General features: G+C 44.6%; 1 protein-coding gene and 1 pseudogene across 3 annotated transcripts in view; one reads left to right on the forward strand and one right to left on the reverse strand.

The window, feature by feature from the left end:
• The window catches only part of LOC139226414 (uncharacterized), a 103,703-nt gene that overhangs the window by 16,374 nt on the left and 64,033 nt on the right, over window positions 1–23,296 (reverse strand). For 2 of the 3 annotated variants that reach the window (XM_070857171.1, XM_070857172.1), the window contains exons 2-3: window positions 10,331–10,417; window positions 2,702–2,757 (exon numbers count right to left, since the gene is read on the reverse strand). In XM_070857171.1, the coding sequence (XP_070713272.1) occupies window positions 2,702–2,741 (40 nt within the window). In that variant the 5' untranslated portion in view covers window positions 2,742–2,757; window positions 10,331–10,417. The remainder of the gene's footprint in view (window positions 1–2,701; window positions 2,758–10,330; window positions 10,418–23,296) is intronic. The other variant, XM_070857170.1, reaches the window with a different exon arrangement.
• Window positions 16,283–16,483, forward strand: LOC139227260 (U2 spliceosomal RNA; annotated as a pseudogene).

Raw genomic sequence — 23,296 nt, forward strand, 5'->3', positions numbered from 1 at the left:
GCCACTGGAAACAGTTTCTCCTTATTTACTCTAACCCCTCATGATTTTGAACAACTTTATCAAATGCTCCCTGTTCTAGGGAGAACAACCCCAGTTTCTCTAATCTCCCCATGGAACTGAATTTATTCCTGGTACCATTCTAGAAAATCTCCTCTGCACCCTTTCTAAGGTCTCAACATTCTTCCTAAAGTGTGGTGCCCAGAATTGGCCACAATATGCCAACTGGGTCTGCACCAGTGTTTATTTTTAACCTCAGCACACTATCTACAGGATGCACTGTAATAACTCACTAAGCTTGCTTCACTGCACCTCCTAGCTCTGTGACCTCACCACTGAGAAAGACACGGACAACAATATCATGGGAACACCATCACTTGCAAGTTGCCCTCCAAGTCACACATTATCCTGACTGGAACATACATCACCGTCCTTCATTGTCACTGGATCAAAATCCTAGAATTGGACACTTAGCATCATTGTGGATAACACCTTCAGAACAACGATTGCAACGGTTCAAGAAGTCAGCCCATTATCATCTTCGCAAGAAAATTAGGATGGCCAATAAATGCAGCCTTGCCAGCAATCGGTCACATTTCAGAATAGATAAATAGAAAATGTTGTGTGGAATACGGTGCTTCCCAAGTTGGTTGGACCATGAACATGACATGGTATGAAAGGTTGAATAATGTATATAAAGTGATAGAAACACTGGAAAAAAATGTGTTTTGGGGGGGGATAAAGAAGAAACACTACAGAATCTTTCCTTATGAAATTAAATGGATTGAGAAGAGTCCAGTACAACAAACAGGCTGAAATTGCCCCCTTACATAAGCTCAATAACCTCTAAGGAGGTGGGAATAGAGTGGAGAAGCCTTACCAACCGGGGGCCGACCTAGACAAAACTGCCCCCGGGCAGGAAGCGGCGGGAACGGGTTTCCGCTCCACCCACGTTCCCGCCGTGTCGGACACACGTCGACCCCTTACCGACCGGCGGGGATACCCTTTCCGCCACCTCGCGTAGTATTGCCCCACGGGAGTGGTGCCACCGCCGGTCAGTGCCATTGACAGCTTTCCCTGTCGGGAAGCTGACTGTGGCTGGGTAGCACGTCAGCCCTTAAAAGGGGAGGTCGCGCTGCCGGCGACACCATTTTATTTTTTGTCGGCCGACTGCCAGGTCGGGCTGACAATTATGCCCACGGGTTTGGCTGTGCCACCAACAGGCAGCCTGGTACCCCCTCTTGGGTGCCAGGTCACTGGCCCGGCCAAAACCCTCCCTGGTGTCCCAGTGTTTACCACTAAAGTGGCTGCAGAGTTCGCAGTGGCCCTCCCCTTTAACTGAAGGGGCAGGACATTGTGACCAGTCAGCGCGACATCATCAGCGGCTGATGACTTGGAGTGATGGCCGTTCTGACCCGCCCCACTGATGACAGCCGCTCCGACCCGCCCGTACTTCTGCCCCTCTCCCCACACCAACCGGAAACAAGAAACAAAGTGCTGAAAATCGCCGGATTGTCCGTCCCATGCATTGGGGCAGACCAAACACTTCTTTAAAAAAAATCGGTCAGTGCGCCCCATTTCGAGCAGAGGGCAATTTCGGCCCAACATTTGGTTTTCACTTCCTCCATTCTCTTAAGCATATAATATAGAGTCATGATAACTTTTGGGGTACACACACAAGACAGACCAGATGGTGCAAGATTCAATCTCCAGCTTTTTATTAAATTAACTTTCAGTTGGGAGACCATCTAAAGTCGAAGAATTGTACTAAGTTGGTGCCCAAGGAGTGGAAATCTGCCAGGAATCCCCTACAGGAAACTGCACGGGTGTGAATATTGGGCTCAGCTGTAATGCACATTGTGGTAGAATAGCCCATCATCATTCACTATCCAGGCTCACACCTCAAGAAATGGGGTTGGATGCTCGTGCCTGTAAAATCATAATCTAGCAAAGGAGGGAAATTGAACTAAAAAGTAGAATTCTACTGACAACTCTCTCCCCAAATATTTTAATTTCTACTTGTGTTTTAGGTTTCCAAACTAGCTTCCCTCTTTAGTAATAGTTCTGGATAGTACAAAGAATATTTTCTGTGATTAGGTTTTTCCTGCTTCAGCAGATGTTACCTAACGATGACTAAGCTATTCTAAAAAAAGGTGCTTGAACACACATTTTCTACATATACCAAAATAGAATCCAATACATATTTTATCATGTACTTTGCTTGATAAACCTGTATCAAAAATGTTTTACATATTTTCGAACTTTTATCTTAATTCTCTTTTTTTTCCTCCTCGTCCAAATTCCTACATCTGCAGGGTTCTTTTTAACCCCCACACACTCGTCGCCTGAAGTCCAACTTCGCAAGAAGCAGTAAATACATCAACAGCTCTTCTTCAGATAGAATGCAAATATATAGATGCTCTTCCAAAACATTGTGACGTTTCCCCAAGTAACAGCCATCTGTTAAGTAGCACATCAGTAAAAACACATGGCCACGTTTCTAAGCGCATCTTGGGGCGGAGAGAGGGGCGAGAAACCCACAAAAAGGTGCAATGACAAATACACAACACATAAATCTCTCCTGGCACAGTGCATCAACCGCATGCTGCAAACCAGGAGCAGAACTCGCCATGCATCATATTATTACTTTAAAAAAACCATTATAAATCAAAACTTATCATAAAATGCAGAAAAAGCCACTTACCGATCAGGTTAGGCACATACAATAAAACTTTCAACCCCATCTTGTAGATGTGTGCACTACGAAAGGAAACATTAACATTTATTGGTTTCAGATCCTAATTCCCCGGCGGCTTTAATCACCTGACCATTTATTTTAATTAAACCGCTTGTTCACTTGTGAGTGCCGCTCATCTTCAGCAGCTCCTTCCGAAACCAGAGAGGCACTGGAGTGTCATTGTCTGTCACAACCTGTGGGTGCCGCGCTTAGCCGGAATATGATAAAAGCAATTAAACATGCAGCACGTTGGGAGGGCGGTGATCAGAGCCACCTCCCCAGGTCCCAGCCCCCAGTGGATTTGCACAGACACTGAGCTCTCCAGTGGCTCAGGCCATCCTGGGTCATTGTCGTCCCGTTGCATTCTACTGTGCTGAGATCTTAATATCATCTGATTCCCAAAGAGGGAGGAGGAGCTCTGCCCCCGTATTTCTTCCTGGCTGTTGCTGGGCAGAACCGTCACTTCCGATGTCTGAAAGATTGACAGGCATCTGTATAAACTTGCACGTTGTGCATGTCCCTAACTGCAGTTTTCCTGTCGTTTCAGCACAATGTCACTATTTCAGGTGGTTTGTTGGAAGAATTTGATTTGCTGCTCGTATGTTCTTCAGTTCTAAACATTATTTGGGGGAAAAATAAAAATATTTGCAATTCTAAGGGCCAGAAATTGTTGGAAAAATAACGGCGAATCAACAGCGAATTAGTTCATAAATGAAATCTAGCAATTTGTGGCGAAGGTGAGATATGCCATGACTTCCCATTCTCCACAGATTGCTGGACGAATTGTGCCACTCTGCCATTAGCCTCATATTGGGCTGGATTTGTGGTGGATAATAGCGGCAAAATAACAGTGTTTGCCGTTATAACCCCTTTGAAACTGAACCAACTTCAGGATGTAGCACATGCACATCTAAACGAAGTAATCCTGAAGTTGCGGTCAGTCATTGACTGCTCCAACACTGGCATCCCCCTCCTCCCCTCCCCATAGCCGGTAATCAGTGAATCTGATGAAAATGTGGGCTTTTCTACGGTAATGTGAGAGCACCAGCGGCAGGTCGGGGCCATGAAAGGAGCGGAGGTGCAGTGGTCCGGGAGCAGTGTGGCGGTCACTTCAGGGAGCAGCACCAGCTGGTGCAGGAGGGTGACGGCAGCGAAGAGTGATGTCATCAAGATCCAGGTTGGTGATCGGAGCATGGGCAGATACAGCAGGAGCGGCGAGGTCAGGGCGAAGGAGTCGCGAGAGACTGTACAGGGATGTGATCGGGGCCCAGGGGCCCAGGGGCAGGACGGGCCAGCCCACACTGCGATAAGTGTGCGCAATAGGTCCGTGCAACAGAGCAGGTCTCCAGTTGTCTTGGATAAGCCTTGCCACTGGACCAAGACCTAGCTCTGTCAAGCCTGTGTGGTGGGTGGTATGCAAAGGCCACCACACGTTAAAAAATTCACGCACAGGTATCTTCCACCCTTCAGGATGTAGTTCAGGACCTGGAATATTAGGTCCTTCATTGAAACTCCTGTAAACTCATCCTTTTTTTGGCATGAAAGCAAGTCATCCTCATTTCGAGGGATTGCCTATGATGATATGAAATGTTAACTTGTTGGAATGTGTGTAACTGGGGTTTTAACAGCGTATTAATGCTAAACAAACATCCTGGCCCTGAAAAACTCATTTTTATATTAGTGGAGTGTCATATTTCTCCATTATCATAAAAATAAAAATATTTGTAATTGTTCATGGTATTTCAGGTTGTACCTTATCCTCATGTAAGAGTCCCCTTTGTTTCGCTTTAAAGTCCGGATAAAAGCAGCTTCTCATTTCCTGGTTTCCTCTGAGAATTCTGCAATGCGATTGGCTGCTGAGACAACTCGCTGACGTCACAGAACATCACATTAGGGATTCCTACTACAGGGCACTGAAATCAATTGAATGTGGAAAAAGATAAAGCTTTGCGGCCAGTGGCGAACACCTTTGCTTCGCCGCTGACCGCAAATTACGGGCCAATGGGCTGAAAATTTGGTACCGACCCCAGTCACAAGGCGGGAGTTCCTGAACCAGGCGCAGCAGTCCCACCTTGCAAGCTATATTGGGCTTACTGCCCCCGAGAGGAAGTGGAGCGCAAAATCTCGTGCTCCACTTCCTCTCGGGGTGGGGCACAAAGCAACGCAAATTTTCCAGCGCTAAGGGGAGGACGTGCAGCCTTCCATTAAAGGGTCAGCCAAGCTGCCGACTCTGCAGGAAGTGTTTTTAAAAATCACCAAGTGTAAATCCAGTACAGCAATGCAGGAACGTGCAGCGAGAACGAAGAACGTTTTGCATGAAGAAGTGGAGACGCTAGTTAATGTCATTAAGGGGAGATGGCAGGAGCTGGACACCAGCAACAGAGGCCGCACAAGGGTGGCACACAAAGAAATCAAGAAACGCTGGGACCTAGTTGCAGCCGAATACTGTGGAGTGGTGAATACCAGGAGATCTGGGAGCCGGTGTAAAAAGAAATGGCAGGACCTTGGTCAAGTCGTTAGTGTATGTAATATCTTCATTTTCTCAATGGAATTGCAATCATAAATGTGAACAGCTGTTTATGTCCCACGCAGCAGAAAGGGACCCTCTCTATAAAGTTATGTTTTCATCTTTGCAGAAGAAATTGGCTCACAACAAAAGGGAAATAACATGAACAGGAGAAGGCCCACCAAATCTGCACCAACTGACACCCCTGGAACAGAGGGTCGCTGCCCTGATGAGTCGTGCCTGGAGAAAAGCAATCAGTACTGCACAAGCTGGGCCCATACGCTTGGGAGGGGGTAAGTTCTGAAAATGCATCATGACCCTTCAGATCAACCTGCTGCCTAGCCTGCTATGTGCGAGACTACCCATGTCACCCATCCTGCCCACTCCTATGCTGCTAACCATTTGACTGTTCGGTTATATTTTGCAGAACATGATGTCAATCCAGAAGATTCAGAAAAAGATTCAGATGCGTGCGATCAAGACCAAGGCGGTGGGGGGGAGAAGGGGGGCATGGATATGTGTTCAGGGGAGAATGTTGATCGTAATATGGATCAGTCCATAGTGCAGGGCCTCACTCTCCCAGACAATACCATGAGTTCTCGTCCAACATTCCACTCTTTGCGTAGTGAAGTTCTGATGCGGCATGCCATCATCTCCTCATGTACCCATCTGCATTTAGTGATGTAAGTTCTGGTCTGACGTTCCATGCTTTCACATCTTCCAAGGTTGCGGGTCCCAGTGGTGGTGGTGGAATGCAGCTTATATCACCCAGGGCCCCACTGTCAGAGGAAGCGGGTCCCAGTGGTCGTGGTGGAATGCAGCTTGGAACACCCAGTTCCCCATTGTCAGAGGTAGAGGGTCCCAGTGTGGAGGTGGAAAGCAGCTTATAACACCCAGGGCTCCACTGTCAGAGGAAGCGGGTCCCAGTGGTGGAGGCGGAATGCAGCGTGGAACACCCAGGGCCCCACTGTCCCACCCTGATGCTGGCTGCGAGGGGTTGGGTTGGGGGTGGGGGGTGGAGGGGAAAGAGTGGTGTTGGGGGTGTAGGAGTGAGGAGGGACACACGGAGCGAAGGGTTGGGAGGTGGGGGGGGAGGCGGGGGGAGACAGTGGTGGGTTAGGGTGGGTTACACCACGTTACTCTAACAGTCCCTGACAGAGGCACGTTCATGTCAAACAATTCGTTTTTACAAATGAGAGATAATCTAGTCCGAGGTGAGTTATTCAATTAATAGGTTGGACTAATGGGGTATGATGATTTCCAAAGGATCAACTTAGCCACAATTAGGTGTTGATGTGTCTGCCTCAGCCGGGAGCCTACACTTGTTATTTAAAAAAAGAGAAACAACTGCCTCACTCAGCAGATATAAGGCAAAATATAATTGCAAGAGGTTTTAGGCAATTTTAAGTGATGTGTTTAATGCTTTAGTCCTTTGTGTTTAATGCTTCCCACCCCCCGTCTCTGGCTGTGCCTGCACTAAACTTAACTCTCGGTAAGGTTTTTCAGAACTTACAAAAGTGGACACTTACTCCATTCTAAGTTAGTTTGGAGTAACTTTTAGCAGTGCAAACTTGCAAAACAGGCCTAAGTGGCTGGACACACCCCCTTTTGGAAAAAAACTGAACTAAAATGAAACTAAACTGGAGCAAACTAAATGCCGAGAATTTCTAAGATACTCCAAACTAAACTAGTTCCACCCGAAACCTGGGTACCGAGTACTACTTCTTCAGTGATAGTGATTGTTCCTCCCTCCCTATAGCCCTTTGATTATCCACTATTGGGATGTTTTTAGTGTCTTCTACCGTGAAGACCGATACAAAAAATCTGCAAAAGGACATAGACAGGCTAAGTGATTGGGCAGATGGAGTATAACATTGGAAAGTGTGAGGTCATGCACTTTGGCAGAAAAAATCAAAGAGCAAGTTATTATTTAAATGGAGAAAGATTGCAAAGTGCTGCAGTACAGCGGGACCTGGGGGTACTTGTGCATGAAACACAAAAGGACAGTATGCAGGTACAGCAAGTGATCAGGAAGACCCATGGTATCTTGGCCTTTATTGCAAAAGGGATCGAGTATAAAAGCATGGAAGTCTTGCTACAGCTATACAAGGTATTGGTGAGGCCACATCTGGAATACTCCGTGCAGTTTTGGTTTCCATGTTTACGAAAGGATATACTTGCTTTGGAGGCAGTTCAGAGAAGGTTCACGAGGTTGATTCCGGGGATGAGGGAGTTGACTTATAGGAAAGGTTGAGTAGGTTGGGCCTCTACTCATTGGAATTCAGAGGAATGAGAGGTGATCTTATTGAAACGTATAAGATTATGAGGGGGCTTAACAAGGTAGATGCAGAGAGGATGTTTCCACTGGTGGGGGAGACTAGAACTAGAGGGCATGATCTTAGACTAAGGGGCCGCCCATTTAAAACAGAGATGAGAAATTTTTTCTCTCAGGGTAGTAAATCTGTGGAATTCGCTGCCTCAGTGAGCTGTGGAAGCTGGGACATTGAATAAATTTGAGACAGAAATAGACAGTTTCTTAAACAATAAGGGGATAAGGGGTTATAGGGAGCGGGTGGGGAAGTGGAGCTGAGTCCATGATCAGATCAGCCATGATCTTATTGAATGGCGGAGCAGGCTCGAGGGGCTGTATGGCCTACTCCTGTTCCTATTTCTTATGTTCTTATGTTCTTACAAAATATTTGTTCAAAGTCGCTGCCATTTCCCTGTTCCCCATTATTAATTCCCCTGTCTCATCCTCAATTTGCAGTGAAGAAGGCCGTGACCGGTAAGTCGGCCATTGTTTAAATTGTCAGCGCCACACTTCCCCTTTAATTTTCAGCCCACGAGCGGCCTACAATCCGCTACTCGCCCTGCAAAGCTGTTGCGGGCATTAGCCGCTGCAGTTTCATGGGGCGTTACTGAATTTTTGCTCTGGGGCGAAAACAGGTTGATGATGTCATCATCGCCGGCGCAACAACTTGGGGTACTACCGGTTAGCACCGCCGCTAAACTCATGCGGAATTTTGTGGGAGTTGGTAGCGGCACCACACCCAGGCGAAAAGTCGTTTGCGCCGTTAGTGATAATGGGAGTCACAATCGACCCAAATTTTTCCCCAATATATCTTAATTGCAGGTAAGGAGGAAAAGTGTATTTCAAGAGACTGACGCTTTGGAAAGGGTTTTTCTTAGCACTGTTGCTTATGTTGATAAATCATAAACTATGCCAAGTAATCTGGTATGTGACAATCTATTTTTAAACCTGGATCAAATCCAAATAATTTTATCATTTCCTGCAGGGTTGATCCTGGGTGTGAAACTGCAATCGCAGAAAGTGTGGATTAGAGGATAAGAAGCCTTACGTTTGCCCTGCGTTTCTTTGCACATAGCTTTCTTACTAAGAGCACAGGATCAAGGAATTATTCCTTGGCGCAGAATTTGCAGTTGTAATCATGGTAAAACTGTCAGCACCTGCCATCATTACTGTGTTAAATGGACAGCAACCTCTTGCATCCACATATGCGCAGTTAAATGCAGAAATCCAGAAGTTGCTGTCAGTGATACTCTGCTCCTCCACAGGGTACGTCATTGCAGATTCATTCAATACAGAATAAGTAATTTGATGTGAATTTCAACTTTGTACACACTATTCCTGCTGTATAAACCAATGAAAAAGTTAAGCCTTGTTGAATGAGGTGTAGCTGATTTTTTAATGGCGAACTAAGCCATAATTATTGCTAAACAACCTCTCTGGCCCTGAAAAACTAATATAAGTGTAGCGTGTCATTCCCTCCATACCATGATAAAAATTCTATACATTTTTTAAATACTAAAAATAAATTAAGGTTTATGTTTGATATTTCAGCTTCCACCTCAATTGTGTATGCCCAATCTTTATTTTGCTGTCTGTGAAATGATTAAAAAGTGAATGATAATCAGTGCTTTTTACTACTTGGTTTGTTGTCTGTGAGAATTCTTCGATCTGATTGGCTGCTCAGTCTGCTTGATGACTTCACTGTTTCTGGACGTTGCAGATCCCCTATAGATGGCGCCAGATTGAAACTGATGATGGAAGAGGGGAAATTGACACCACAGAGTCCGCTAAATCTTTGTGGGCAGCTTTCTTCGAGGTCAGCACTGAGCGCCATCCCTTCGCCATTGACCGCAAAATCCTAGCCCTTATCTTTATGTACAAGTCTTGGAGGGTCCAAGCTTTTTGTCTTAGTGGGCCTCTTAGGTACATGCCATGAAGAGCAGGGGAGTTATCCCCGGTATCCTAGCCAATATTTATCCCTATGTCTTACTTTCATAACTTAATTGAAATATTCTGAATTCACCTTTTCCATACTCTTAACTATGTTGTGCACCTCCATAAGGTCACCTCTCAAATATCAGTCATGGCTGAAAAACCAAAGTTTCTGCACTGCCTCCAGCACTTGACTGTCTGCCTTGTGTCTCAGTGATCAGAACTAGATGTAGTACTCAAGGTATGGACTGACCAGAGAACTCCACTGTTCGATCTTGACTTGTATTCTAATTACTTATATTTAACAATAAATTTCTTGTAGAGACATAAAATAAACCCATCTGTACTTGAGCGTGAAGAGCAACCAAACACGGTGTCGGTCTCTCTGAAAATGAATGGCCCCTGAAGATGTTCCTTCCCAGAAAGTGCAAAAATAGGGAAGTTATAGTTCACTGAAATTAGATCAATGCCTCTGCAATTTGGGCACATTGGCACATATTCAGTCTTCTACCGAGGCTCATAAAATCCTTATTTATCTTTAAAATTTGCATTGACTGCTGGAGACTAGTAATGGTATGATTTTCTTCCTTGTTGTGGAATTGGTTTGGCAGTAACTCCATAGTTTATCTGTGTAACTAGCTCCCCCGACAGGAAGAAATACTCTGGGTGGCCAGAACAAGACTGCTTATTTCATCATTTTTAATCATTTAAGCCTAGAGTTTCTAATTGGGTATGAGCCAACTGGAAGTGGGCTAATGAGCAATTTATGGTCACCCTGTATGCTTAGCGCTGACCCGCGCTGTTGTTTCCAGGGAAAATCTTATTAAAATATTATGGGCAAGCTTACCTCTGATCAGGATCTCATCTACTGGGGTGGTAAATCACAGGTGCTGCATGTCAAGAAGCGTAGGAGGCCAGAGTGCAGCCACGTTTTCTAATGAGACGAGAGAGATACTGATAAAAGACTACACAGAGGAGCGAGCCCATCTTTGACACAAACAGATGGAAACCCCCAAGGAAAGATGCCCAAGGTGAGTGGTAGGAGGTCACCACATCTGTCACTGCCAATTGCATCAGTGCACACTAATTCAAACAGTGCAGGAAAAAGTTTAATGACCTTATTAGATGAGGCAAGGTAAGAGAGACCACCTAGACCTTTCATTAATGCACTGTACAGAGCATGTTTGCCACTGGCAATTATCTTCCTTCACACCCTAAATACGTTGAGTGCTTACTGTGAATGCCAATGAGGCAGTAGGGTGCACCTTATATCCCCAGCCTTCACCAGAACGTTCTTTGTTCGCGTCCCTACATGCATTCAGTGTACAAGACTCCTCCCAGGTAATGTAGCTATCTATTTACACACCTATGATCACGTCCATTGACACTTGGGTATCATTTCATGCCATGATAGCAATAATTACTTCAAATTTAAGGAGATGTCAGCCCATAACATCAGAGAAAGAAGAGCAACAGCTGGTGTCCCCACAAACAGGGAGCTCCTTACCCCATATGTGAAAGGATCTCTGGATATCCGGTGGAGGGAGTTCATCGAGAGTGTTGCAAATGTGGAGAACAGGAGCCTGCTTCTGATTTGTGAGGAGCTTCAATTTATCTTCCTTCTCACTATACTATACACCTCATTAAGTGTTTGCAAGGCATATCGTGAAACCGTATACTATGTCACTCCTATTGTAAATTAGATGTGCAATCTGCTCATCAAGACATCAATGCAATCTGTCTTCTCCTTTTCTCTCAATAGAATTACTGGAGGAACAAGATCCAGGCCACGTGTATCTGGCCCTGTCAGTATTACACACCACACAGCATTACTCATTCCTTCCCTCCCAACAGCAGTACAAATACAAGCTGGAAGTTTAGTTTACAGTGAGCAAGAGAGGAGTACACTAGATGAGATACACAGCGCAGCAAACATCATGCCTCGTTTAAGAGCCAGGGGTTGTGGATTTTAAAAGGTCCTGCTTTTCAAAGAAGGATTCTTTCTGAGCATCAAACCTTGGTGTAAGCATTGAGGGCCCAGCCGAACAGTACTGCAGATGGAGGCTTGGATGGAGAAGTCCATTACCTGCATGTACACTACTATGCTGGATGGTTCTGTAACACTATAATCCACTAAGAAGCACGTGGCAACACCAGGGACATCTGCAGTGCAGTCCGAGGCCATGGTCAGACAGGGCTTCTTCCGTGGATGCTCAGATGGCTGCCATAGAGGCCTGGAGTGCTGAGGTAGAATGGAATATCTCTTCCAAATTTGCAAGGCTTGGGAATTGGTTACAGAAAATGCAGCATTTCACAGATCTCACTTGTGTCATTGGACCTGCTGTTTTGCTGGTCAGTGGCCATGGTGAGGAAATGCTCAATATGAGGTGCATGGCTGCAATGGGCACAGATAAAAAGAAAAAAAGACTTACATATATATAGTGCCTTTCACAACCACCGGGCGTCTCAAAGCACTTTACGGCCAATTAAGTACTTTTGGAGTGTAGTCACTGTTGTAATGTGGGAAACGCGGCAGCCAATTTGCGCATAATATTGCGTATAGTACCATCTCTCAGGACGGGTACACATCTGGACCCCGATCAGAAAATTTAAGCTAGTTTCCCTAACATATTCTTCCTGAACATGAGCATGAGCCGTTTAAAGCTTTTATTTCAAGCTTGGGTTGAAACCCAGCCTCCCATAGTTTCTACAGTTGTCAAAGGAATGTTGTGCCTCACCTATTCCTCCTAGTTATTCTGCAAAATCAAAGCAAACTGCTGCAGGAGTGCCTAATTGATTTTGCAATGCCTAGAGGGACTAATATTAGTTCAAGTGCAAGACAACCCCCTACTGGATTGTGATCCGATATAATAATATGTTGTGTATTCTTTTCAGACTTAAAGACGCCTGGAGTTAATAGCACAGATTTAAGGATCATATAATTGAATATATAGTAAAAGCAACAATATCCCTCCAAACAGAAAACCCTTCAGGAATCAGCTGTACAACCTGATCAGTGACATATGACAATCCACTGGGCTTGAACATTCCATTATACAGTATTACAAATCCCAATACTTATTCACATAGGACTGATCCACAATCACGACAAGTCAAAAGACCAAATCAAGATAGGCCACGGGCTATTTGGTGCATAGGCAATAAAATCCATCACCTTTCCCCCAGATCATTCAAGATGGTAAAAGGTATCTTAATATGAACTCCAAAATCTTGTACAGTAAGATCCAGACAAGTTCTTTTATCCTAAAACAAAGAACATCGGCATTATTCTCTGAGAAATAAACTATGAACTATGTGTTACAGTTTATAGAAACATAGAAACATAGAAAATAGGTGCAGGAGCAGGCCATTCGGCCCTTCTAGCCTGCACCGCCATTCAATGAGTTCATGGCTGAACATGAAACTTCAGTACCCCCTTCCTGCTTTCTCGCCATACCCCTTGATCCCCCGAGTAGTAAGGACTTCATCTAACTCCCTTTTGAATATATTTAGTGAATTGGCCTCAACTACTTTCTGTGGTAGAGAATTCCACAGGTTCACCACTCTCTGGGTGAAGAAGTTTCTCCTCATCTCGGTCCTAAATGGCTTACCCCTTATCCTTAGACTGTGACCCCTGGTTCTGGACTTCCCCAACATTGGGAACATTATTCCTGCATCCAACCTGTCCAAACCCGTCAGAATTTTAAACGTTTCTATGAGGTCCCCTCTCACTCTTCTGAACTCCAGTGAATACAAGCCCAGTTGATCCAGTCTTTCTTGATAGGTCAGTCCCACCATCCCGGGAATCAGTCTGGTGAATCTTCGCTGCACTCCCTCAATAGCAAGAACGTCCTTCCTCAAGTTAGGAGACCAAAACTGTACACAATACTCCAGGTGTGGCCTCACCAAGGCCCTATACAACTGTAGCAACACCTCCCTGCCCCTGTACTCAAATCCCCTCGCTACGAAGACCAACATGCCATTTGCTTTCTTAACCGCCTGCTGTACCTGCATGCCAACCTTCAATGACTGATGTACCATGACACCCAGGTCTCGCTGCACCTTCCCCCTTCCTAATCTGTCACCAATCAGATAATAGTCTGTCTCTTTGTTTTTACCACCAAAGTGGATAACCTCACATTTATCCACATTATACTTCATCTGCCACGCATTTGCCCACTCACCTAACCTATCCAAGTCACTCTGCAGCCTCATAGCATCCTCCTCGCAGCTCACACTGCCACCCAACTTAGTGTCATCCGCAAATTTGGAAATACTACATTTAATCCCCTCGTCTAAATCATTAATGTACAATGTAAACAGCTGGGGCCCCAGCACAGAGCCTTGCGGTACCCCACTAGTCACTGCATGCAATTCTGAAAAGTACCCATTTACTCCTACTCTTTGCTTCCTGTCTGACAACCAGTTCTCAATCCACGTCAGCACACTACCCCCAATCCCATGTGCTTTAACTTTGCACATTAATCTCCTGTGTGGGACCTTGTCGAAAGCCTTCTGAAAGTCCAAATATACCACATCAACTGGTTCTCCTTTGTCCACTTTACTGGAAACATCCTCAAAAAATTCCAGAAGATTTGTCAAGCATGATCTCCCTTTCACAAATCCATGCTGACTTGGACCTATCATGTCACCATTTTCCAAATGCACTGCTATGACATCCTTAATAATTGATTCCATCATTTTACCCACTACTGAGGTCAGGCTGACCGGTCTATAATTCCCTGCTTTCTCTCTCCCTCCTTTTTTAAAAAGTGGGGTTACATTGGCTACCCTCCACTCCATAGGAACTGATCCAGAGTCAATGGAATGTTGGAAAATGACTGTCAATGCATCCGCTATTTCCAAGGCCACCTCCTTAAGTACTCTGGGATGCAGTCCATCAGGCCCTGGGGATTTATCGGCCTTCAATCCCATCAATTTCCCCAACACAATTTCCCGACTAATAAAGATTTCCCTCAGTTCCTCCTCCTTACTAGACCCTCTGACCCCTTTTATATCCGGAAGGTTGTTTGTGTCCTCCTTAGTGAATACTGAACCAAAGTACTTGTTCAATTGGTCTGCCATTTCTTTGTTCCCCGTTATGACTTCCCCTGATTCTGACTGCAGGGGACCTACGTTTGTCTTTACTAACCTTTTTCTCTTTACATACCTATAGAAACTTTTGCAATCCGCCTTAATGTTCCCTGCAAGCTTCTTCTCGTACTCCATTTTCCCTGCCCTAATCAAACCCTTTGTCCTCCTCTGTTGAGTTCTAAATTTCTCCCAGTCCCCAGGTTCGCTGCTATTTCTGGCCAATTTGTATGCCACTTCCTTGGCTTTAATACTATCCCTGATTTCCCTTGATAGCCACGGTTGAGCCACCTTCCCTTTTTTATTTCTATGCCAGACAGGAATGTACAATTGTTGTAGTTCATCCATGCGGTCTCTAAATGTCTGCCATTGCCCATCCACAGTCAACCCCTTAAGTATCATTCGCCAATCCATCTCAGCCAATTCACGCCTCATACCTTCAAAGTTAGCCTTCTTTAAGTTATATGAGAGTGACAGGACTACCCCCTCCCCCATCTGAGTTTGCTCTTTCATTAATGATTTCGACGAAGGAATTGAATGTAATATCTCCAAGTTTGCAGATGACACTAAGCTGGGTGGCAGTGCGAGCTGTGAGGAGGATGCTAGGCGGCTGCAGGGTGACTTGGACAGGTTAGGTCAGTGGGCAAATGCATGGTAGATGCAGTATAATGTGGATAAGTGTGAGGTTATCCACTTTGGTGGCAAAAACAGGAAGGCAGATTATTATCTGAATGGTGACAGATTAGTAAAAGGGGAGGTGCAATGAGACCTGGGTGTCATGGTACATCAGTCATTGAAGGTAGGCATGCAGGTACAGCAGGCAGTAAAGAAAGCAAATGGCATGCTGACCTTCATAGCGAGGGGATTTGAGTATAGGAGCAGGGAGGTCTTACTGCAGTTGTACAGGGCCTTGGTGAGACCACACCTTGAGTATTGCGTGTAGTTTTGGTCTCCTAATCTGAGGACGGACATTCTTGCTATTGAGGAAGTGCAGCGAAGGTTCACCAGACTGATTCCCGGGATGGCAGGACTGATATATGAAGAAAAACTGGATCGATTAGGCTTATGTTCACTGGAATTTAGAAGAATGAGAGGGGATCTCATAGAAACATATACAATTCTGACGGGATTGGATAGGTTAGATGCAGTAAGAATGTTCCCGATGTTGGGGAAGTTCAGAGCCAGGGAAAAACAGTCTAAAGATAAGGGGTGAGCCATTTAGGACCGAGATGAGGAGAAACTTCTTCACTCAGAGAATTGTGAACCTGTGGAATTCTCTACCACAGAAAGTTGTTGAGGCCAGTTCGTTAGATATATTCAAAAGGGAGTTAGATGTGGCCCTTATATCTAAAGGGATCAAGGGGTATGGAGAAAAAGCAGGAATGGGGTACTGAAGTTGCATGATCAGCCATGATCATATTGAATGGTGGTGCAGGCTCAAAGGGCCGAATGGCCTACTCCTGCACCTACTTTCTATGTTTCTAAGTCCACTTCTCACAACATCCTAATGCCAAACTTTTGAGTCCAGAGCATGGTCAGTGTATTTTATAGTCTCTTGAACACTTTTAGTTCAACTTAACTCTATTCATTTCAGAGATCTCAGACAGCCATGCGGAGCTTAAGATGGCGTTCCTTCACAGACCCTCTATCTCCATATAGCTCCCTACACCTCCTAGCTAGAGGGCACTATACATTATCTTATTACATCTTTCCTTCTCGGCCTTTTGCCTAAGATCATGCATAACTGACCTGACAGGGGAGTAACCATGACCCCAAAGTGGTTCTCCCTGGATCAGGAAGGTGGTTCTCCTATGCTTTTTGGAAATAGGAGGTGGGTGGGGGGCTTGACCCATCCACCTCCATGGCACGAACCTGGTATTGCAATACTTCCAGGAACGGTGCAGTGGCTCTAGGCCTTTTGGCTAAGAGCATTGGCGCAGAGTGATCCTTGATGTGTGCAAGGTGACCTCTGGCGTTTGTGATTTGACAAAGAATTGGAAAGATTGGCTACGAATTTAAAAAAAAAAAATCTTTCCTTTCATAAGAAACAAGAATGAATTCAAGTTAGTTTCAATATAAACGGGGTAGTTAACTTCTTATGAATACATGTATTAAACAACTACAAGTTTAACAAACAACAACAAAATTCTTGTATTATTAATTGTTTATCCAAGTGTCCAGTGTCCATGATTTCTTATTTCTGTACATAGTGTTCCAGGTATTTTGGTGTTGTGTGGATTCTGTTGCTTCGCCTCAGACTGGTGTTTCAGTGGTGTTCTGTGCACTGATCGCTTTAGTCCCTTTATCAGTGCTCTGAGGGGAAATATCAGGCAACATATCCCTGATTTCACGTGTTGTCGTTGAAGTGCTATTTCGCGTGTTAGTTGGCTGTGTACTCAGCGGATCGTGTGTGTGTGTCACTGAGATCCCTGGAGTTTTGATGAATGTCTCAGATGTTTCCTATTTCTGTGCTATTCACGGCCATCTTCTGTAATGACCTGATATGAACGAATGCCGACTTGTTTCTGAACCGGAGCTTTTTGCCACTCTTTGCTTTCTCGTGTTTGTTTGAATCTCACTGTTTCTCCTTCCTGCAGTGAAGGAAGTGCTGTAACATCTCTGTTGTAGTAGTTTGGCATGGTTCCTTTTTTTGTTGACATTGACGTCCTGTACGATTCTTGGATTGAGCAGTTCATTTGCGATTGGGATGTTTGTCTTTGTGCGGCGACCGAGTAAGCGTTGTGCTGGCAAACTATCAAGGCCTTCAGTTAATGTGTTTCGCCAGATGAGAAGGTTCATGTAGAAGTCACCACAGTCTTTCTTTGTCTTCTTGATTAACCGCTTTGCAAGCTTAACCATGTTCTCAACCTTTCCGTTGCTTTGTGGATATTCTGGTGAGCTTGTTGCGTGATCAAATCCATATTCTGTGGCAAAGTTTGTGAACTGTTGTGAGTTGAAGGGAGGTCCATTGTCGGATTGAACCTTGTCTGGAATACTGTGGTTAGAGAACTGTTTCTTGAGGTGTTTGATGATGACAGTGGCATCTTTCTTTCCATGTAGATTGTCTATCTCGAAATAGTCCGAGTAATATTCCACTGTGCATAAGTAGTCTTGGCCATCGAGTGTGAATATGTCACAACCAATCTTTTCCCATGGTCTCTGATGGAGGTCATGACTTATCAATGGTTCTATTGGTTGGCTCAATTGATAGGTGCTATATTTTTCACACTTTGAAACATAGCCTTTTATGTCACTGTTCAGCCCTGGCCAGTAAATGGATTCTCTGGCACGTCGAAGAGTGCTCTCGACGCCAATGTGAGCAGCATGAAGTCGCTGACGAATGTCGGATCTCAGGAATTTTGGTATGACACAGTGATAGCCTTTGAAGACTATGCCATCCTGTGTTGTGAGTTTATCACAAACTTTGAAGCATGCATGTGTTTCAGGCGGGCATTCGTGTATCATTTCTGGCCAGCCCGTTGTGATTTGTTGTATGACCAGTTGTAGTGTGGAGTCGCTTGCAGTTGCAAATTCTTTCTTTGTGGGTCGGGGTTTCTGTCTGACAGCTTTGATATCTTCAAAGTCAGTTTTAGTGAGCTTCATGGATTTCATTTGCGCAACTGTGGCTTCTGTAGCTTTACAGAGCATCACACATTACAGCAAATAATCAGGAAGGCAAATGAAATGATGGCCTTTATTGCAAGGGGGATTGAGTATAAAAGCAGAGAAGTCCTGCTACAATTGTACAGGGTATTGGTAACATCACACCTTGAGTACCGCGTACAGTTTTGGTCTCCGTATTTAAGGAAGGATATACTTGCATTGGAGGCTGTTCAGAGAAGGTTCACTAGGTTGATTCTGCAGATGAAGGGGTTGACTTAGGAAGATAGATTGAGTAGGTTGGGCCTATATACATTGGAATTCAGAAGAATGAGAGGTGATCTTATCGAAACATATAAGATAATGAGGGGGCTCGACAAGGTGGATACAGAAAGGATAAAAGGATATTTCCACTCATAGGGGAAACTAAAACTAGAGGACATAGTCTCAGAATAAGGGGCCACCCATTTAAAGATGAGGTGGAATTTCTTCTCTCAGAGGGTTGTAAATCTGTGAAATTCTCTGCCCCAGAGAGCTGTGGAGGCTGGGCCATTGAATATATTTAAGGCAGAGATAGACAGATTTTTGAGCAATAAGCGAGAAAAGGGTTATGGGGAGCGGGCAGGGAAGTGAACATAAGAACATAAGAAATAGGAGCAGGAGTAGGCCATACGGCCCCTCGAGCCTGCTCCGCCATTTAATAAGATCATGGCTGATCTGATCATGGACTCAGCTCCACCCCTCTGCCTGCTTCCCATAACCCTTTATCATTTAAGAAACTGTCTATTTCTGTCTTAAATTTATTCAATGACCCAGTTTCTAAAGCTCTCTGAGGCAGTGAATTACACAGATTAACAACCCTCAGAGAAGAAATTTCTCCTCATCTGTTTTAATTGGTGGCCCCTTAATCCAAGATCATGCCCCCTAGTTCTAGTCTCCCCTATGAGTGGAAACATCCTCTCTGCATCCACCTTGTCAAGCCCCCTCATAATCTTATACATTTCGATATCGCGTCTCATTCTTCTGAATTCCAATGAGTTGAGGCCCAAACTATTCAACCTTTCCTCATAAGTCAACCCCCTCATTCACAGAATCAATCTAGTGAACCTTCTCTGAACTGCCTCCAAAGCAAGTATATCCTTTCGTAAATATGGAAACCAAAACTGCATGCAGTATTCCAGGCGTGGCCTCACCAATACCTTATATAGCTGTAGCAAGACTTCCCTGCTTTTATACCCCATCCCCTTTGCAATAAAGGTCAATTTGCCTTCCTAATTACTTGCTATGCCTGCATGCTAACTTTTTGTGTTTTATGTACTGGGACACCTTGACCCCTCTGTACCACAGCATTCTATAGTCTCTCTCCATTTAAATAATAATTTGCTTTTCTATTTTTCCTACCAAAGTGGATAACCTCACAATTTCCAACATTATACTCCATCTGTCAAATTTTTGCCTACTCACTTAATCTATCTATATCCCCTTGCAGATTCTGTGTGTCTTCTCCTCATATCTGCTTTCTCACCTATCTTGTATCATTAGCAAATTTGGCTACAGTACACTCAGTCCTTTCATCCAAGTCATTAATATGGATTATAAATAGTTGAGGCCCCAACACTGATCTCTGTGGCACCCCACTAGTTACAGTTTGCCAACCTGAAAATGGCCCATTTATCCCGACTCTCTGTTTTCTGTTAGTTAGCCAATCTTCTATCCATATTACCCCCAACCCCGTGAGCTTTTATCTTGTGCAGTTGCCTTTTATGTGGCACCTTATCAAATGCCTCCTGGAAATCCAAATATACTACATCCACTGGTTCCCCTTTATCTACCCTGCTCGTTACATTCTCAAAGAACTCCAGCAAATTTTTCAAACATGATTTCCCTTTCATAAAACCATGCCGACTCTGCTTGATTGTATTATGATGTTCTAAATGTCCCGCTACAGCTCCCTTACTAATGGACTCCAGCATTTCCCCAATGACAGATGTTAGGCTAACTGGTCTATAGTTTCTTGCTTTCTGTTTCCCTCCTTTCTTGAATAGGGGCGTTATATTTGCATTCTGTTTTCCAATCCACTGGGACCTCTCCAGAATCCAGGGAATCTTGGTAGATTACAACCAATGCATCCACTATCTCTGCAGCCACTTCTTTTAAGACTCAAGGATGCAAGTCATCAGATCCAGGGAACATGTCTGCCTTTAGTCCCATTAGTTTGCCTAGTACTTTTTCTCTAGTGATAGTGATTATTGTAAGTTCCTCCCTCCCTATATTCCCTTGATTATCTATTATTATTGGGATGCTTTTAGTGTCTTCTACCATGAAGACTGATACAAAATATTTGTTCAAAGTCTCTGCTGTTTCCTTGTTTCCCATTATTAATTCCCCAGTCTCATCCTCTAAGGGACCAATGTTTACTTTAGCTACTATCTTCCTTGGAGCTGAGTCCATGATCAGCCATGATCTCATTGAATGGCGGAGCAGGCTCAATGGGCAAAATGGCCTACTCCTGCTCCTATTTCTTATGTTCTTGTGTTATCGAGTGTTAGGCTTGATTCTTGCAACAGCCTCTTACACAGAGTGTTATCAGATATTCCGCAGTCTATGCGGTCTCTAATGAAATCATCCCTCAAATTGCCAAAATCACATGATGATGCTAGCTCTCTCACTTTCATGAGATATCTGTTAAACCGCTCATCCCTTTGTACACAGTTGTTAAACTGGTACCATTCATAGATGATGTTGGTTTTATCTTTACAGTGCTCTTCCCAGAGTTTCAAAATAATCTCAATTTCCTGCAGGTCTTCCTCCGATTTGTAGGGAAGATTATTGTGGATATCTCGGGCATCGCTGCCAATGGCAATGATAAACATTGCAACCCTAATTCTATCTGATTTTTCCACAATATTCATGATAATTTCATAGCTGTCCCACAGCTTTTTGTATTTTTTCCAGTAGGCTTTCAAATCGCCAGTCACCTATAATGGAGGTGGGAGAAAAATGTGCGCGGGAGTTGGCACCGTGGTGGTCATGATAGCTCACTATAGTTTAGGACTTTGAGTATGTCACATACATGTACACAATTCAAATACCCAGAGGACTAGAACAAGTCTAATAGTAAAATAGTGTGGCCATGTAATTGTAGAAATACTTTTTCAATCGAGGCTCTACAATAACTTATGCCACTTTAAGTTTACTTTACTAATGCCTCTAGATTATTTTACAAGCTTATGACTATTTATCATCCTTCACAGATCCACACGCAATGTGTATGTAGAAAGCACACTCTGCACTGCATAACGTCGATTTCTTTCAGCTCGAAAAAGTATTACAGTTCCAATATTTCGGTCATAGATGCATTCGATGAAAGATCGGAAGTCTCCGCTTCTGACACCATGTATTTTGTAGTCTCTTGAACACTCTTAGTGTTGTGTATGGAGAAAGAGTCAGACTGAACACTTAGCTCAAAGTAAAGTGTGACTTTTGTCTTTTATTGCAGGTCTCCAGAGTGCCTCTCCAACCTGTGAAGCCTTCTTAAATACCTGTGCTTCCAAGGGATTATGGGATTCACTTGAGACTCTGGGGAATGAGCCCTCTGGTGGCTGTACAGAGTAAATACAAGTCCACATACATAACATTCCCCCCCAAAGTCAATAGTGTAACTATTTACAATGTGAGTCGATCTGGGGCCCTTTTTTCCCTGGTTTATCATCTCAGTGTGAAAGCTGGTGTTGTTGAATCATTTGTTGGGCCCTCGCTGGGCTGCTGTGCAGCTGGCCTTGCTGGGTTGCCTGGTGTGTTGGGTCCTGCAGGGCTGCTGTGGATGATGGGTTCTGCTTCGTGGTCCAGCGTGGTGCCGGTTGTGGTGTGTGTGTTGGGGGATCAAAAAAGGTAGGGTCCAAGGTGGGTTGCTCAGTCCGTGAATCTGAGTTTGATTTGGTCCAAGTGTTTCCAGTGAATGAGTCCATTTGAAAGTTTGACCCGAAACACCCTGCTCCCTCTTTAGTCACGACAGTGCTGGGAAGTCACTTGGGACCTTGTCCATAATTTAATACAAATACAGGATCATTGACTTCAATCCTGCGTGACACATTTGCGCTATCATAGTATGCACTTTGTTGAAGCAGCCTGCTCTCTACCTGTTCATGTAAATCAGGGTGAACTAATGAGAGCCTTGTCTTAAGTGCTCTTTTCATGAGCAGTTCAGCAGGTGGGATCCCAGTGAGTGAGTGTGGTCTCGTGCGGTAGCTAAGCAGGACTCGGGATAGGCGAGTCTGCAGTGAGCTTTCAGTTACCTTCTTCAAGCCTTGCTTGATAGTTTGCACTGCTCTCTCTGCCTGATCATTGGACGCTGGTTTAAACGGGACAGATGTGACATGTTTGATCCCGTTACGGGTCATGAATTCTTTGAACTCAGCACTGGTAAAACATGGCCCGTTGTTGCTCACCAGGACATCGGGTAAGCTGTGTTTGGCAAACATGGCCCGCAGGCTTTCAGTGGTGGCAGCGGACATCTAGCCAACATTATCTCACATTCAATCCACTTGGAGTAAATGTCTACAACCACAAGGAACATTTTACCCAAGAACGTCGTGTACCCTAGACCACGGATTGGAGGGCCAAGACCATAAACTTAGCGGCGCCTCCCTGGGTACATTGCTTAACTGCGAGCATGTATTACACCTGTGAACGCAGGACTCCAAGTTCGCATCGATACCGGGCCACCACACATGGAATCTGGCTATTGCTTTCATCATTACGATGCCTGGGTGGGTACTGTGGAAGTAATTGATGAAGGTGTCTCTGCCCTTCTTGGGGACCACTACTCGATTGCCCCACAGAAGGCAGTCTGCCTGTATAGACATTTCATCTTTGCGCCGCTGGAACGGCTTTATCTTTTCCTGCATTTCCACTGGGACACTGGACCAGCTCCTGTGAAGCACACAGCTTTTGACTAGAGATAATAAGGGGTCCTGGCTTGTCCAGGTTTTGATCTGCCGAGCAGTGACAGGTGATTGCTCACTCTAAATGCTTCCATAACCATGGCTAGATCTGCGGGCTGCGCCATTTCCACTCCCGTGGTGGGCAATGGCAGCCTACTGAGAGCATCGCCGCCGTTTTC

Source organism: Pristiophorus japonicus, chromosome 16 (assembly GCF_044704955.1).
Source record: "Pristiophorus japonicus isolate sPriJap1 chromosome 16, sPriJap1.hap1, whole genome shotgun sequence".
In the NCBI taxonomy this organism is placed as follows: Eukaryota; Metazoa; Chordata; class Chondrichthyes; family Pristiophoridae; genus Pristiophorus; species Pristiophorus japonicus.